Source organism: Brassica oleracea, chromosome C8 (assembly GCF_000695525.1).
Source record: "Brassica oleracea var. oleracea cultivar TO1000 chromosome C8, BOL, whole genome shotgun sequence".
NCBI lineage: Eukaryota > Viridiplantae > Streptophyta > Magnoliopsida > Brassicales > Brassicaceae > Brassica > Brassica oleracea.
This window is the reverse complement of record NC_027755.1, coordinates 10,956,480-10,972,894: the sequence shown is the minus strand read 5'-3', so window position 1 is coordinate 10,972,894 and position 16,415 is coordinate 10,956,480. Positions and strand designations below refer to the sequence as shown.

At 37.6% G+C, this 16,415-nt stretch overlaps 2 protein-coding genes across 3 annotated transcripts in view; one reads left to right on the top strand and one right to left on the bottom strand.

The window, feature by feature from the left end:
* Positions 1 to 3,179, bottom strand: part of LOC106308642 — a 59,773-nt gene extending 56,594 nt beyond the window's left edge. Inside the window, exons 1-3 of the mRNA XM_013745783.1 lie at positions 2,894 to 3,179; positions 2,202 to 2,696; positions 1,954 to 2,116 (exon numbers count right to left, since the gene is read on the bottom strand). Of these exons, the coding sequence (XP_013601237.1) occupies positions 1,954 to 2,116; positions 2,202 to 2,696; positions 2,894 to 3,179 (944 nt within the window). The remainder of the gene's footprint in view (positions 1 to 1,953; positions 2,117 to 2,201; positions 2,697 to 2,893) is intronic.
* A 7,636-nt stretch (positions 3,180 to 10,815) lies between these two features.
* Positions 10,816 to 12,712, top strand: LOC106307889. Of its 2 annotated transcripts, none has more exons than XM_013744974.1 (3): positions 10,816 to 11,455; positions 12,203 to 12,274; positions 12,438 to 12,712. In XM_013744974.1, the coding sequence occupies exons 1-3, from the start codon at positions 10,883 to 10,885 to the stop codon at positions 12,489 to 12,491; spliced, it is 699 nt and encodes a 232-aa protein (XP_013600428.1). In that variant the 5' UTR covers positions 10,816 to 10,882; the 3' UTR covers positions 12,492 to 12,712. The 2 variants fall into 2 exon arrangements, with proteins under 2 accessions (XP_013600428.1, XP_013600429.1); XM_013744975.1 differs by having other exon boundaries at positions 10,818 to 11,455; positions 12,489 to 12,712.
* Positions 12,713 to 16,415: the final 3,703 nt, after the last annotated feature.

Below are 16,415 nucleotides of genomic sequence, written 5' to 3'. Positions count from 1 at the left end.
TCTTCAAATCTTTTCCACAAATTTCCGGAGGTGGACTGTCAAACACCCTCTTGTTTTTCGTAAACAAATTCCAACTCCTACGATATGGATGATCAGGTAGTTGGAATCTCCTGTTACAGTCAAACCAACACGTTTTCCTTCCGTGTTTTAGTTGGAAAGCATCAGTGTTATCTTGACAATATGGACATGATATCCTTCCATGCGTTGTCCATCCAGACAACATATCATATGCTGGAAAATCACTTATTGTCCACATTAGTACTGTCCGCATTTGAAAGTTTTCTTTACACGAAACATCGTATGTTTCAGCACCTTGAGCCCATAGTTGTTGCAACTCATATATTAGTGGCTGAAGAAACACATCAAGTGATCTCTTAGGATGCTCTGGTCCGGGAACGAGAATCGAGAGAAACAAAAACTCTCGTCGCAAGCACAAGTTTGGGGGGAGGTTGTATGGTGTAAGAATGACGGGCCATAGAGAATATTGTCTTCCACTCTTGCCAAACGGACTGAAACCATCAGTACATAATCCAAGGTAGACATTTCTTCTTTCATACGCAAAGTCGGGATACTTTGATTGGAAATGCTTCCACGCTTTTGCATCTGAAGGATGTCTGATCTCACCATCTGTTGAGTGCTCCGCATGCCATCTCATTGGTTGCGCTGTGCGTTCAGACAGATACAACCTCTGCAACCTTTCCGTCAAAGGTAAATACCACATCCTTTTATATGGCACTGGAACTCTTCCAATTGTATCTTTATAACGAGGCTTTCCACAAAATTTGCATGTAACCCGCTGTTCATCCGCCCTCCAATAAATCATGCAGTTGTCGCTGCATACATCTATTACCTGATACGATAAACCAAGACCAGCTACGAGTTTCTGAACCTCGTAGTATGAACCAGGAGCTACATTATCCTCGGGTAGAATACCTTTTACAAAATCAGCAATCGCATCCACACAGTCTTCAGCCAAATTATAATCTGTTTTAATGCCCATCAATCTTGTAGCAGATGATAAAGCTGAATGACCATCTCTGCAACCTTCGTACAATGGTTGCTTTTTAGCATCCAACATATCATAAAATCTCCTAGCTTCTGCATTGGGTAAATCTTCCCCTCTAAAATGATCATTTACCATCTGCTCAGTACCTACACCATAATCTACATCTGTTCTAATTGGTTCTTCTAATCTAACCGCTGGCTGAGGTTCGCTAGTACTACCATGTTCATAATCAGTTTCCCCATGATGATACCAAATTTTGTAACTTCGTGTAAACCCACTCAAATATAGATGAGTCCAAACATCCCACTCTTTAATAACCTTTCTATTTTTACAATTAGAGCAAGGACATCTTAACTTACCTGTTTTTGCATTCGGTTGTCGGTGAACTAACCCCATGAATTCGGTTATACCTCGTTGGTATTCTTCCGTAAGCAATCTCGTGTTCGGATCCAAATGAGGTCGATCGATCCAAGAACGAAAATAATTTGAAGAAGACATATTTTTTATGAATCAAATTCGTGTGTAAATAGAATAAGAGGGAGGATGAAGATATGGAGTGAATGAAGAGGAAGAGGAGTGCTTGTATTTATAGTTTAAATCCTGCCGACAGACCGAGGAAATTCCGACGAAATTCCGACGCCAACGGCTAGTTCGTCGGAATTTCCTCAGAATTTTTCAAAATCCTCAAACGGCTTTCCAACGGCTATAATATTTCCTCGGAATTCATCGGTTTTTTCCGAGGAACACATATTTCCTCGGAATTTCCTCGGAATATTCCGACGGATTGAAATTTCCTTGGAATTCCGTCGGTATATTCCGAGGAAATTCCGAGGAAACCAAATTTTGTGTTTCCTCGGAAATTCCTCGGGATATTTCGAGGATTTCATTTTCCGTCGGAATGTCCGTCAGAATACCGTTGTTTTCTTGTAGTGTAATCAATACACAACCTGAAGCTACCATCCTTTTTCTTAACAAAGAGAACTGGTGCTCTCCAAGGCGAGACACTGGGGCGTATAAAGCCCTTATCCAACAACTCTTCAAGTTGTTTCTTCAGCACTGCCATCTCAGCCGGAGCCATGCGGTAGGGACTTTTTGACATTGGGGCTGTCCCTGTTTCCAGTTCTATTATGAACGGGTCAGCCCTATCAGGGGGAATGCCCTGTAGTGCCCGAAACACATCCTCGAACTCACTGACCAGCCGGAATCCCGTCCTGGTTACCACCCCCTACGACCTCCCTAGTGGTAATGGTAGCCAAAAAGGCCTCGCAACCATTTTCAAGCATCCGTTCCGCTAGAACTGCTGACACCACTATATTTCCAGGGGTCGGACACATCCCTTGGAAGCTAACCGGGGCTTCAAAACCCATCTCAAACTGCACCCGTCCATGACGACAGTCAAGGGTGGCCCTATGCTCTCCAAGCCAATCCATACCTAAGATCACTTCATGATTCTCAAGGCGGATAACAATCAGATCCGCAGGCATTACCCTGTCTTCGATCACTACCGGAATCCCCTTAACCCGCCCTAATGAATGTATCTGTTGGCCACCAGCGGCATTCACTATGCAGGGTTCATCCTCAGTTCCTATCCGAAACAAACCCTTTCCGATCATCCCTGGGCTCACAAAACTATGTGTAGCTCCAGTGTCGAAACGTACATGTGTTTCCACACCACCATTACTCAAGGTCCCTACACAAGGTCCATTCAAAGTATCTATTCATCAACACTTAAGGCCCTATTCAAGGTCCACTCAAAGCATCTATCTGTTCTAAGTTCCATAACATTACTCAAGGCATTTATCAAGGTCCTAGTCCAGGTATCTATCCATCCTAGGTTCCATACCATGCAATGCTATTGAATTGAAAAGATAAATCAAGAGGTTTTACCAGTGATAGCCTTGAACGGTCCAGCCTCGTCCGCGTCCTTAGACAGCTCATACACTCTTGGTGTGGAGGACTGACCCCGGTTCTGGCTCGACTTGTTTGCCTCTCCACGGTTTTTGTCCTGTCCACCCTGTGACTTGGGACAATCCCTATGGAGATGTCCTGCCTTGCCACAGCCGTGATAGTGGAAAGATCCACCACCACCCGAGCCCAGTCCCCGACTCTGGTCCGGTCCCGGACAGTCCCGAACCGCATGATCCATCTTGCCACAACGAGTACAAGCACCCATGGCTCTCCAGCACTCGCCTCCATGGCGTCTACCACACTTAGGACACTCAGGCCTACCATTTGAGGTTTAATCCTCCTCGGCCGCGTCCCTCTTCCTTTTACGGTCGCCACTGGATCCACCAGATCCACCAGACGTGGCATGACTCCTAGACTTCACCTTGACTTCCTCAGCAAGGTTAGCCTCAAGGATTGCCATCCTCTCCACCAGTTCAGACACAGTATGGAAGCTGTGGACCGAGCAGTATGTCCTAAGGTCGGCCCTCAAGCCACGGATAAACCTACGGACCTGAACCGCTTCATCCTCCAACTCCTTTCCCACATACCTTCTGAGCCGGTTGAATTCCTCCTCATACTCACGAACCGTCTTCCGGCCTTGAGTCAAGTCCAAGAACTTTGACTCCAAACGATCCCACGCCTCAGCAGGAAAGTACTTATGGTTGAACTCAACCTCAAAGTCAGCAAAACGCTCAATGGTGCCGTTGGTACGCTTGTCTAGCGCCAACCACCAATTGTGTGCGTCACCTTCCAGGAAATGGACAGCTATGTCCTTCCTGTACTCCTCAGGGCAACGAGTTGAGCTAAAGTTGCGTACCAACCTGCTCCTCCACTCATCAGCCTCAATAGGATCAACACTTCCAGCAAAGTGTTTGGTTCCCAATTTGGAGATGTGCTCCAAAACCTTCAGGTAATCAACCTTACGTACCACCCGGTCCGGTGGGTCGAGCTCTACCACCTCAGCTACTGATCTCAAACATTCACCAGCAGCCCGAGGAGACACACGAACTGGAGGAGTAACCTGACCCACAGATGAATTCACCAAAGGTGTGAACACCTGGGTCAGCGTCACCATCTGTGCTCCCATGAACGTCAAAGCCTCCAACACCTCCCTCATGGAAGGCTCGGCCACTTCCCTTTCCGGACCAGTCTCAACATTCTCAGCACCACCGGCCATGTTAAGACCAACCCGTTCATCAGTACGAGAAGTTTCAGCTTCCTGGTCCTGGTTCTGATCACGTTGATCACCAGCCTCTTCCCTGTTAGACTCAGTCAGAAGGATTGGTCCTTGCGGCAATCCAGTTTCATTGTTGATCGGACCCGTCTGGGTCGGCAACACCTGAGTAGGCAACACCTGAGTTGGATCGACTCTCTCAGCCTCAACATTCCCGGATGCTCCAGCTGCCTCCTTTCCTTTCTTAGACTTCCGCTTAGTTCATACCAGAATCCAAAAACCTCAATCCAATCCTATTATTATGCAACCAAGCATTCAACAAAAAGGGAAGAACAACCCCCTTACCGTGAGTCTCAACAGCCGAATGTGTGGGGATCCCAATAACCCAAACAAATCCTAGAATCAATCAGCTCTGATACCAACTTGTAAGACCCGATCATGGATTCCTCAATCCAACCAGACCACGGCTTACTTAATCATTTAATTCAGTTCGATCCCTTTACTTCCGATTTCATATGTAATATTTTTCTAAGTATTTTTCAGAGTTCTGAGGTTCATTCAATCATAATAAGACAATCAGATTCAAGTAAAGCAAATTGTTATTTTTATAGATACTTAAACAAGATACATACAACATCCATTCGTTCTTAATACATAAGTTGCACACAAGGCTATCATAAGTTTACAACAAGCACAATAGGTTATCAGTATTTCACATCTATCAACAATGACCCAATCACCACACATCTTCCCACGGCTAGAGTCCTCACAGTTCCTTTCCCTTACCACAGTCCAAGTCTGTACCTGGAACCACAAACACAACACACAAACATATGATCAGATAACCTAACACAAGGATCTATCATTGCATGACTGGTTCCATAACTAATCATCAAACTACACATCAAGCCCTAATCTGGCTGATTTCAAAAGTGTTCCAAAAACTAAATAAAATTCACTAAAACTCATGATAAATCCCAACTAAGAGATTCCCATAATCAAAATCCAAAGAATCGACCCCGATCATATGGATCCTGATGATGAACCGCCCGGCTAAGGCCGAGGGCTACATTCCTGAATCGGCCAAGACCTTGGATCAGTGCCATCAAGTCTGAACCCACAGACTAAACCATAATCTTCCAGAGTATAAGTTGAAGTAATCAGAAAGTGGGAATGGGTGTAACCAACAAAACAGATCGGACCATAGACTCTGTCGGATCAACCGCCCGCTATGTCCAATGGTTTGCGAACCACACCACTAACCTTAGGAGTCCGTTCTCCAGGCGCCAAGTCCTTCTCCTTCTCTTTTTGTCTGGTATCCATCCTGCTTCAAACGGTCACGGTTAGGTCGGATCAGATCAAGCGCCACTACACACGGTTGCTCTTCAAGTCGCCGGCCACTCTCTTTCTCTTTTGTCTCACGATTTCTTCAGGGCTTTCCCAAGGAAAAATGATGCCCAAAATCGACCCCAAGAGTCTGTATTTATAGAGAGAGGGACCGGTAACTGCTCTGGCCGATCGGTTACAAAGGATTGGCCAAGAAGATGCCACTAGTCTCCTTGTACCTTTTCGCCCAAAACCGCTCAGAACCGCTCCCATAACCGCCCCAACTGCTCCCCTGGCAGTTCCCACACGGAAACCAACTCTCCCAGGCCTTTGTCTCATTTCCTGGTTCAGCCAAGATCGCACCTGGACTCTTCGTCCCACACGGACCATCGGGACGGTTCGGTAACCGTTCAGACCCGGCCACACTGGTCCGGACCGGAACACTCCGCCAAGCTTAGGTGAGCTGATTGCCAACTGTCCCCAGCTGAGTGAGCTAGTCCATCAGCTCCCGTGAGCTGAACGACACTGAGTGAGCTGATACCACACTCTCTTGAGCTGATTGAGCTTGACCCGGACCTCGTCCAGCTACCGGATCACTCATCCAGCTCTAAACAACTTGTCTCCATCGTATCCAGGTTAAGTCTCAGCTGTCTGACGTCCTTAATCGTCAATTTGGACCATGGCACGCTTGTCTCAAGGCCAGATGACCTGATCAGAGTATTGCCTCGCGCCACAGTCCGTCCGGACGATCCTATCTAGGATCGGGGACATGACAGCTAGTATGGCGAAGATGAGTAATGTATCTTCTCCCCTTCAAGGAGAAGCTCTTGGATTCCTATATGCAGTTCAACAGATTTGGATCAGAGGTTGGCGACATGTTTGGTTTGAAGGGGATAGTTTGGAACTGGCAAGAATCATAAATCAAGTTGTTGATCAACATGTTCAACTAGGCAACATCCTTTATGACATCAGATAATGGATCTCACGTTTATCCCTCTGCTCCATAGGATCAGTTAATCGCAAGAAGAACACGACGGCTGATGCTCTCTCTAAACAAGCAGCTGAGATGATTACTGACTATGCTATGTTATCAACTCCGCCCTCTTGGCTAATACATTACTTGTATGAATCGTATACAATTTGATTCTTTATAAAATGTTGTTCAAAAAAAAAACCTTTATCAATGGAGTTGAAATTTTTTGATAGGATAATAATAGTAATTGTAACTCATTAAATATAGTTGAAAAACACTGCGACAAGAGACTTTTTGGTGGATATAGCAGATTTCATGGCAATCACTTTAACTTTTTCTATAGAAGTTGTATAGTTGGCTTGGTTGGAAGATTCGATGAGGTAATTTATAAAGAAAGAGAAACAAAGGGAGTTGAAACGAAGTCATCAATGAAAGAGTTAAAACATAATTAAATGATGGAGGATGAGTTGTGATGACGGCGAATTACAGTGATTTCAAACAAAATAAAGGTGAAGAGTCAACATGATAATGGCTTTCATGAGATAGATTTTAAGTGGGTCACTGAGAACTATTAGTTCATAGCTGTAGCTAGGTATTTGTATTTGTCGACTTGAATTCATTATGACAGGTCAGACTAAAATTTGTCATTGGCTTAAACTAAATCCTACACCATGCCTTTTTATATACTAGATTTGGATCCGTACAACATACGAATTCTTTGATATTTAATTTGAAATGATATAATATTAAAAAACTTAACTAATTTTTTTATTTAATTTATAAATGATATAATATTAAAAAACTTAACTAACATTAAAATAATATTAATGGTATGTAACTAAACTTAAAACATATTGAAAACTTTTTTGGTGTAAATCCTCCGTATTGTTTCTAGGGTTTAAAACAAATTAAAAGCAACACAATTTAAATAGATAATGTTACACAACTGAATTAAAATATAAATTCAGCATAAGAATGTCATTTTCTAAATATTCTCACGTGTTTTACTTTAAATTTTTTTATCTTTGTTCTTTGCGTTTGTTTTTACAGTTCTTATCCATAAAGTTGATTTAATAGAAATAAATCAAAATTGAAATATTAATTTTAGTAAAATAAAAAAATATATAATATGTAGTATATTTACCTTTATGTTTTTATGAATCTTTGAGACCGCAAAATTTCAAAGATTAAAATCTAATTCTTTAATTTTTATTTGAAATAAATAATTTTCACCAACACTTGAATGTACAAATTTGACAATATTTTCAATTCTTTCAACGTGACATTATAGCTAATTATATATTTTCTATGCATATAAGCGCATAAACATAATGGTGGCATAAGCTGATTAACAACGGCAACATAATTTTATGTACACATAAGATGTAGCAAATTAATAGTAAAGAAATTTAGAGCTGTGTGAAGAAATAAATCTTTTATAATACTTTTCTTTTGTCTGCTATCATGTATGGTGAAAAATTTTAGAGAATCTAATCCTCTATACAAATATAATTATTGTGATCTTTTAAACATCAAAATTTATTATTAAACATAAAATTTGTTATTTATAAGAAATATTTGAAAAACTTGTTTTACAAATCAAATTTATTTACGATTTGAAAAACAAATTCTATCAGATACTCTTGAAAACTAAATTTTATTCTGTTTAGGATTTTTTGAAAAGAAAGACTCTTGTAAAATAATTTCATCAAAAAAAATTTAGAATTATGTTTTATTCAAAAATTTAGAAAACGAAAAATATTATCAATAACAATTTCCAATTATAATTATATAATTTTTAAAATACATGTTTTTATAATTCATTATTTTACTATTTCTAGTATCATGTTCTTCATCAAATTCTTATAAAGGTAAAATTATTTTCAAATAACTCATTTAAAATTCTATTTTCTATGATTTTAAAAAAAAATTTTATCAAACAATTTATTTTAGATAATTATCATATATTTATAAAAAAAATTAACACATCTCAATATCTTAATTTTTTATTGTCATGTGTCGCGATAATGTTAATTAGAAACTTTAAAATAATTATTATAAACTATTTTTTTTAATAATCAACTGTTTAGGTTCTTTTATAATACTTTTCTTTTATCTGCTATTATGTAAGGTAAAAAATGAGAGAGAATCTAATCCTATATACAAATATAATTATTGTGATCTTTTAAACATCAAAATTTATTATTAAACAAAATTTTTTGTTATTTATAAGAAATATTTTAAAAACTTGTTTTACAAATCAAATTTATTTACGATTTGAAAAATAAATTCTATCAAATACTCTTGAAAATTAAATTTTATTCTGTTTAGGATTTTTTGAAAAGAAATAAATTTTATTCTGTTTAGGATTTTTTGAAAAGAAAAACTCCTGTAAAATAATTTCATCAAAAAAAAAATTAGAATTATATTTTATTCAAAAATTTAGAAAAGGAAAAATACTATCAATAACAATTTCCAATTATAATTATATAATTTTTAAAATAACTGTTTATATAATTCATTATTTTACTATTTCTAGTATCATGTTCTTCATCAGATTCTTATAAAGGTAAAATTATTATCAAATAACTCATTTAAAATTCTATTTTCTATGATTTGAAAAAAAAGTTTTATCAAACATTTTATTTTAGATAATTATCATATATTTATAAAACAATTAACACATGTCAATATCTTAATTTTTTATTGTCATCTGTCGCGATAATGTTAATTAGAAACTTTAAAATAATTATTATAAACTATTTTTTTTTAATAATCTACTGTTTTTGTTTTATAAAATTACTATCAAATAATTATTTTTAGTTAAAATTAATAAGTTTTCCACATTACTATTTTTACAATTCATTTTGTCATTACTTTTAATATAAAAAAAGTTTTCATTTTTTTTAAAGGTAAATCACTTTCAATAATTTTCAACCTTTCTTTTGTTTAGGAACTGTTTAAAAAAAATAAAAAAAATTACTATCTTATATTTTATTTTAAATAATAATTATATATGTATATATATTTAACTATATTTCATTTATGATTTTAGAAAAGGAAAATTACTATCAAGTACTTTATGTTAGGTATCTATAAAGAAAATTTGGAATAATTACTATAAAATAATGTTTTACAGTTATATTTGGTTTATGATTTATGAAAAGGAAAATTACTTTCATTTAATTATGTTCGGTTACATTTAGATATTTTATAGTACTATTTTTACAATTTACTTATGCCACCATCTCAATATAATGTTTTCATGAAGTTCTTTTTAAAAGGGAAAATTACTTTCAAATAAACTTTCCAAATTTATTTTAATTAGGATTTATAAAAAAAGAAAAATTACTATTAAATACTTTATTTTAGATAAGTATAATTATATATTATCAAATAATAAGATTACAAAAATTTAATATTTTTAACACATGTCACAATCTTAAATTTTAGTCGCCATATATCACGATCATGTTAATTAGCAACTTCGAAGAACCAAGCTTTATATAATAAGATTGTTTTTGTTTTCTTCTCTTTTTTTTTATGGTCAACTTTTTTTTTTCTTCTCTTTTCACGGGTTATAGAAACACAAAATTAATGGGATTTTAGTGGATCAAGGATTTGAGAGGATTTCAATTTTTTTTTTCAAATCTCTTTTTATTGTATCTAACATTTTTACGGTCTATATGAAATCCAAGTTTATTGGATTTTATATAGAACTCTAAATTCAGTCGATAAGAATTCTTGCAGTTATCAAGTTTATTGGTATTAGTTATTTGTATAAGTTCTCTCAAATTCGAGCTATTGGAAATTATAAAATCTACCAAATGAGATTTGGTGGGGTTTGGATGATATTTTATAGTAAAAAAACGATGAGTCAAATACCATCTTCTGTATAATAGTATTTGAAATTTTTTTTAAAAAAAAATACTTGACAGTTTGACATTTAAAAAAAAGAAGATAAAATTGTTTGAAAGAAAAAAATGAAAAATTAACTAAAATTATATTTTTTTTAAACTCTCATATATTCTATATATTTCATAAAACAGTAAAAATATTGAATTATAGTATTTTAAGAAAATATTATTCTAATTAAATATTGAAAATTTAAAAGGTTTTTTCAAAAACTCTGAATTTTTTCCAAAAACTCTGAAATTTCTTCAAAAACATTAAAACTTGTAACAATCTTTTTTAAGATTTACTTAAATCATGGATTTTTTTTTGGATTTACTCAAATCCTTGATTCAATAAACCCCTAAATCTTACACCGTTGATCGTATTGTTTTTTTCAACGGTCTTTCTTGCTCCACATGCTAATAATCAGGATCCCAAAATATTTGGGCTCTAATAAATTAATACACAATTTAAGAATGTAACTCCCACCGGAAAAGCCCAATAATTCCCCAAATCTATTTCATTACCCCCTTGAGGCTCTCTCAATCTCAACTCTTGGCAGATGATAATGGCGTCGAAGCGAGAATACGGCATACCTTATACACCTCTTCCTTCATCACAGCCTTCTCAAACGGTCATCGTTCTAACTCCTTATCGCCGCCACCCTCGCCCTTCGTTCCTCCGCAGCCTCCGCTGCTCTATCCTCTTCACCGCCGCAATCCTCCTCCTCTCTGCCGCCGTCTACTTCCTCTACCCTTCGGATCCAGAAATCAATGTCTCTCGAATCCAGCTCAACCACATACGAGTCCTCGATTCGTTTAAACCCACGCTCGATCTCTCGTTTTCGCTCACGATCAAAGTCAGGAACCGCGATTTCTTCTCCCTTGATTACGATTCGCTTGTGGTCTCGATCGGGTATAGAGGGAGAGAGCTAGGGCTTGTCAAGTCTCGAGGTGGACACCTTCGTGCTCGTGATAGCTCTTATATTAACGCGACTCTTGAACTCGATGGTCTAGAGGTTGTTCACGATGTGATTTACTTGATCGGTGATTTGGCTAAAGGTGTTATCCCTTTTGATACGATCGCTCAGGTCAAAGGTGATCTTGGTGTTCTTCTCTTTCAAATCCCAATTCAGGTAATTCACTTGGAACATTTATGGCTGAGCAAAGGCCAATTTTGGAACTCTGATGCAGTTTTTGGAACTTCTATTTAGTTTTCGTGCGCAAATTCACTATTTAAATTCTCAATTCACAAGTATTCTTGCGTTCTAGTATTTGTTGTGTTGCTCTTCACTACGCTGTTTCTTAGACAGTCATTTGTTTTGTTTTGAGACTTGATTCAGTGGTTCTTTGAATGATGTCTTAACCTCTAGTATTGTCTGTTTTATTTCTTGTGCCTTGATGTCTCCACTCCTACTCGATGGAGAGCTTCTTTATATTTATTTTTTTGCTCACTTAGAGTTTTCTAGTTCAGGATTATAGTTCTTTGGACCGGAACTTGTTTGATCTTCTGTAGTTATATGCTGATCGGGATTTCTTGAACTTCTAAGATAAAAATACTCATCTTTTTTTTCAATAATTATAATTGTAGGGAATATGCTTGTCATCTTGTAAAAACTATTTATGTTTTCTGTAGGGTGGTTCGTGGTATTCTCTCTTTGGTGAATGTTAAATGAAGTTTGGATAATTAACTAACAGAGGGGTTGGAAACTTCATTGTTTACTGAAACTACTGCCACTGTTTTCTGCCATAACCTATACGTAGTTGAAATTAACTTTGTCAAGAGTTTCTAACTTTGAATCTTTTGATTTTTTGAAAACTTTTATTGTGTCAAAGTTAAGATTTAAACATCTGAGTGATGGGTAAAACTGTTTATCTTGCAGGGAAAAGTGTCATGCGAGGTGTTTGTTAATATTAACAACCAGAAAATTTCACACCAAGACTGTCATCGTAAGGTAATAAACCTGGTTTCTTCTTGTTACTCGCGAGATCCTCTACTTCAATTTTATTTAAGGATGTGTTTTAGTTACAGTGTGGTATTACATCGAATATATGTTTTTGTCCTTCTTAGTGGTAAATCGAAAGGACATGGGCTCTTTTGTTTCGATTATATCTTAGGTTGTTGAGAAGGCTGATTATATGTCTCCGCATTGGTTTTGTAATGCGCAGTGAAACAAAATCCTGAGCTGGTCCAAAGATGAAAGAGGAATAGACCAGAGATACATATGTTGAATACGTTGTGGGTTATGGAGAAATGATTTGTAAGATTTTTGTATAGATAAATACTACTGGATTGCCATTGCTTGGTCGTGTTATTTCGTACGTGAACTTTTTTTTTGTCGACATTTCATACGTCAACTACTTCAACGAGATAGTAACTATGGTTCTCTCCAGTGTTTTTAAACCTGTGCCGGACGGGGTTAAACCACCAACCATAAACCAGTCTAGGTTAGATTAATAGCAAAAATCCAGCGAAAGTAGAATCGGTTAAAAATTTGTATTATAAACCCAAAAACTGGCAACTCAATGATCTGGCCATGGGTTCGTGGGTTCGTATCGTATGTATACCAAAACTTTATTAACAAAATAATTAAGTTTTTTTCTTCATTTAAATTAAAAATAAAGATTGTAAAAATTGATAAAGCAATACTGTAATGAATATTCTTTTGTCGTGCTTTAGTGGCCAGCAACGGAGTAGGAAATTGCACTATCAAGAATTTTTTCTATCGAGAATGAACAGACCCGGATCAGCGAATATCTTGAAAAAGATACCCTGCCCGACGACCGTAATGAATGCAGAAAAATGAAAAAGCAAGCGGCCATGTACTATCACTACCGAGGAACACTGTTCAGTAGATCATTTTCTAGCCCTTACTTATGATGCATCATGTTAGGGTAATTTTATGTGGGATCTTTGTAAGTACTACGTAATCATAAATAAACAAGTGATGAGAAATAAACGAGACTGAAAGAGAGATTTTATTGATTGTATGAGCAGAAACTGCAACATTTGGTGTATACACCCTAGTTTAATCGCTTAACTCTATTTTCTTAGTCTCTAAATGTCGATCACTTGTTTTAGGATCTGGACCCCCTTTATAATTTAGCCGTAGTCGGTTATTAGGCTAGAGTTTTCCATATTCATAAATATGGAAGAATCTTACTTAGTAGAAATCTTCCATTTATACCCGGAAGCATGAATGGAGCCGGAACTTGAGCCGTGATTTCTCCAGGCAGGAATCGGAAGGCCACCGTCCTATTCGGAGGCTGGAGTAATCTTGTAATCCGGTAATTGCTTTCTTAACCGGTTTGATTTCAATAATAATTTTAATAAACCAAGCCAAATTATTTTCTTTTTCCACTGCGTTTTGGTATATGTATATATACGCCCAACGTGTGTATCTCCTTCATTTTAAACCTAGCCGTCAAAGTGGAGAACTGAAAGAAGTCTTCAGCCTTTCCGTTCACCTCCATCTCTGATATGGAGGTAAGTTGCACCGGAGCCGATTGCACGTGAGCAATGACTGCGTCACCGTCTCAACACCACCGGACGTGGAGCTGTACATCTCCGGAGATCCATGTCGCCAAAGTCCTAGTCGCCCTCATCACCACTTGTCAAATCCAAGGCCAGCTTTATCTTTGTTCATGGGATGAACGTAAGAATCCGCTCTTCCCTTACGTTCATGTCATATTTAATAATTTCATGTTGTGCCCTTTGGTCAATCGTGAAGGTTTAAGTGCTTTTGTCCTTGTTTCTTGTACAACAAGTTGTTGTAACCCTAGCCTTATTAATTAATCTTTTGTATTTTTGCCGAGCTTCCATGTGATGCGTTTGATCTGCCTTTATGCGCCATTGAAGAGATATCAAGACCCAGGGAGAAACCCTGAGCTTTCTTGTTGCTCAAGTCATCTCGTTATTTCCGTCATGTTATCAATTTCCCGATCTTGGCTAAGGTGAGGGTCTTTTCCCGAGCTTCTCTTACACGGCTTAGGACCTCGAATAAGTATTATTTGTTTCTAATGTGTTCCGTCTGTGTGAAATCGAGTCTGTCATTGCTTGTTTAGTTTTAGGCTCCTTGCTTAAACCGGAACTAGGGTGTTAGATGGTTCAACAGTGCTTGTTCATTTATAATTGTTAATATATATGTATATAGTATATTGAGGTGATTTGGGTGTTAGCCGACCATGGAGACGTAATTCTTTGTGTCGGCCGGAGACCAGTACATTGGGTGTGGTGTATGCTGCGGCACAGCTTAGTCGACCTGTTGTGCCAAGGCTTCGAGGTCGATAAATCGTCTATGGGGGTGTGTTACCGAGCACATATTCGGTGGTGTTTTGGCCTGTTAGTGGGCAGTTTGTTTGATCTCTGGGTACTTTAGGTACCGTGTTTGCAACGTGTTAGAGTTAAATTATATTTATTCGGAGTATTCTGTCCGGGTCCATGGACTTTGGGTTTAGTATCTCATACCTCACTGAGTGACTCCCCTGTTACTCACCCCTCTTTCTTCCCCATTTCATGTGAGACAGATGAGTATATGTTATTTTGGACGGATTGGTGCTACTGGACTTTTTATTCGGATTTTTATTTGGGCTTTGGGTGAGTGTAATTGGGTATATGGACTTTTATTATACGAGATATTGTTGGTTGCCCGCTGTTCTTCAGATAGGAGGTGACGGGTGTCACAAATCTCTTCATGTATTATTTTTCCCCAATAATTTACCCCTTATATTTAGATTTTGTCATTGAATTCGAGAGATAATTTGTGCACTTCGGTCGACCATAGTCGTTCCTTCTCAGCATATCTGTTTTGAGCAAGGTGTCGCTTCCGTGATACCTTTTTCCAGGTTTGTCTAGGCCTGTGCCGTGTTTAAACCCGGAGGAGAGATGTTTTGTCGAAAGTAGACATGGGTCTAGTGGATGTTTCTAGGCTCGAAGCCTAATAAGTCAGTTGATCTAGCAGGATTCGTGATCATGGTCTAGCATTTCAATGGATGACAAGACTTGTTTAAATGGCCCGTGGCCTTGCTAATGTCTATATTTTTTTTATCTTAGTGGCACAAGGCCTGATCATAGTACTTCAGTGGGTATTTGACTTTTCAGCTCAGGTTGTTGATTCCTGGTCTGGAGCAGGAGTTTACGGAAATAATCATGCTGCAATGAGCTTTTGTTACTTCGATCTATGGGTTGATATGCCATCGATGCCAGTTGTCGTCGCCCGGAATCAAGAATCTTTTTCCTTAAACCAAAGCGGTATCGGGATTATTTTTGGAAAGAATCGGTTGATTTCCATTTTTTTTGCGCATCTCCTTTTTTACCTGAGGGATACAATCTTTCCGGAAATTATATTCCAAATCCTTTGCAAGGAAACTTAAATTATTTATGAATATCCTGAAAATTATACTGTGACACCCCGATTTACATAATAAAATGTTACGATAAATAAATAGCTCTGATACCAAATTGTGACACCCGCCACTTTCAAAATATAATAAATTGATAAAAGCGGAAATAAAATAATAATACAACTCAAATAATAATAATCTTCATATAATATAAAAGTCAATACGGTAACAAAAGGCCAAAAAAGCCCAACATCGATAACATCCGAAATATAAAATACGATATAAAACGAAAGTCTGAAATAGGAATAACATAGACGATAAAAGTCCAAAGGCCTAAAGGCCCGATAAAGATAAAAGCGGTAAAAGCGATAGAAGTCCAAAAGCCCAATAGCACCGGTCCGATAATCACTCCTGCTCATCGGTCTCACCTAAAAGGGGGAAAGAATGAGGGGTGAGCGACAGGGGAATCGCTCAGCGAGGTATGGGATGCTACCCCGAAGTCCATGGACCCGGACATAGCACTCCGAATAAATATAATTTAATTCTAATGCATGTCAAACACAGTACCTAAAGTACTCAAGCAACAAACAATGGTCCTAGCGAGGTGCGCACTCGCCGCCCACTAACAGGCCAAAACACTACCGAAAAGGTGCTCGGTTCATACACACACCGAAAAAGTGCTCGGTAACACACGCCCGTAGACGATTTATCCACACTTCCAGTCTACAGCTCAACCGGTCGACTAAAGTTGGC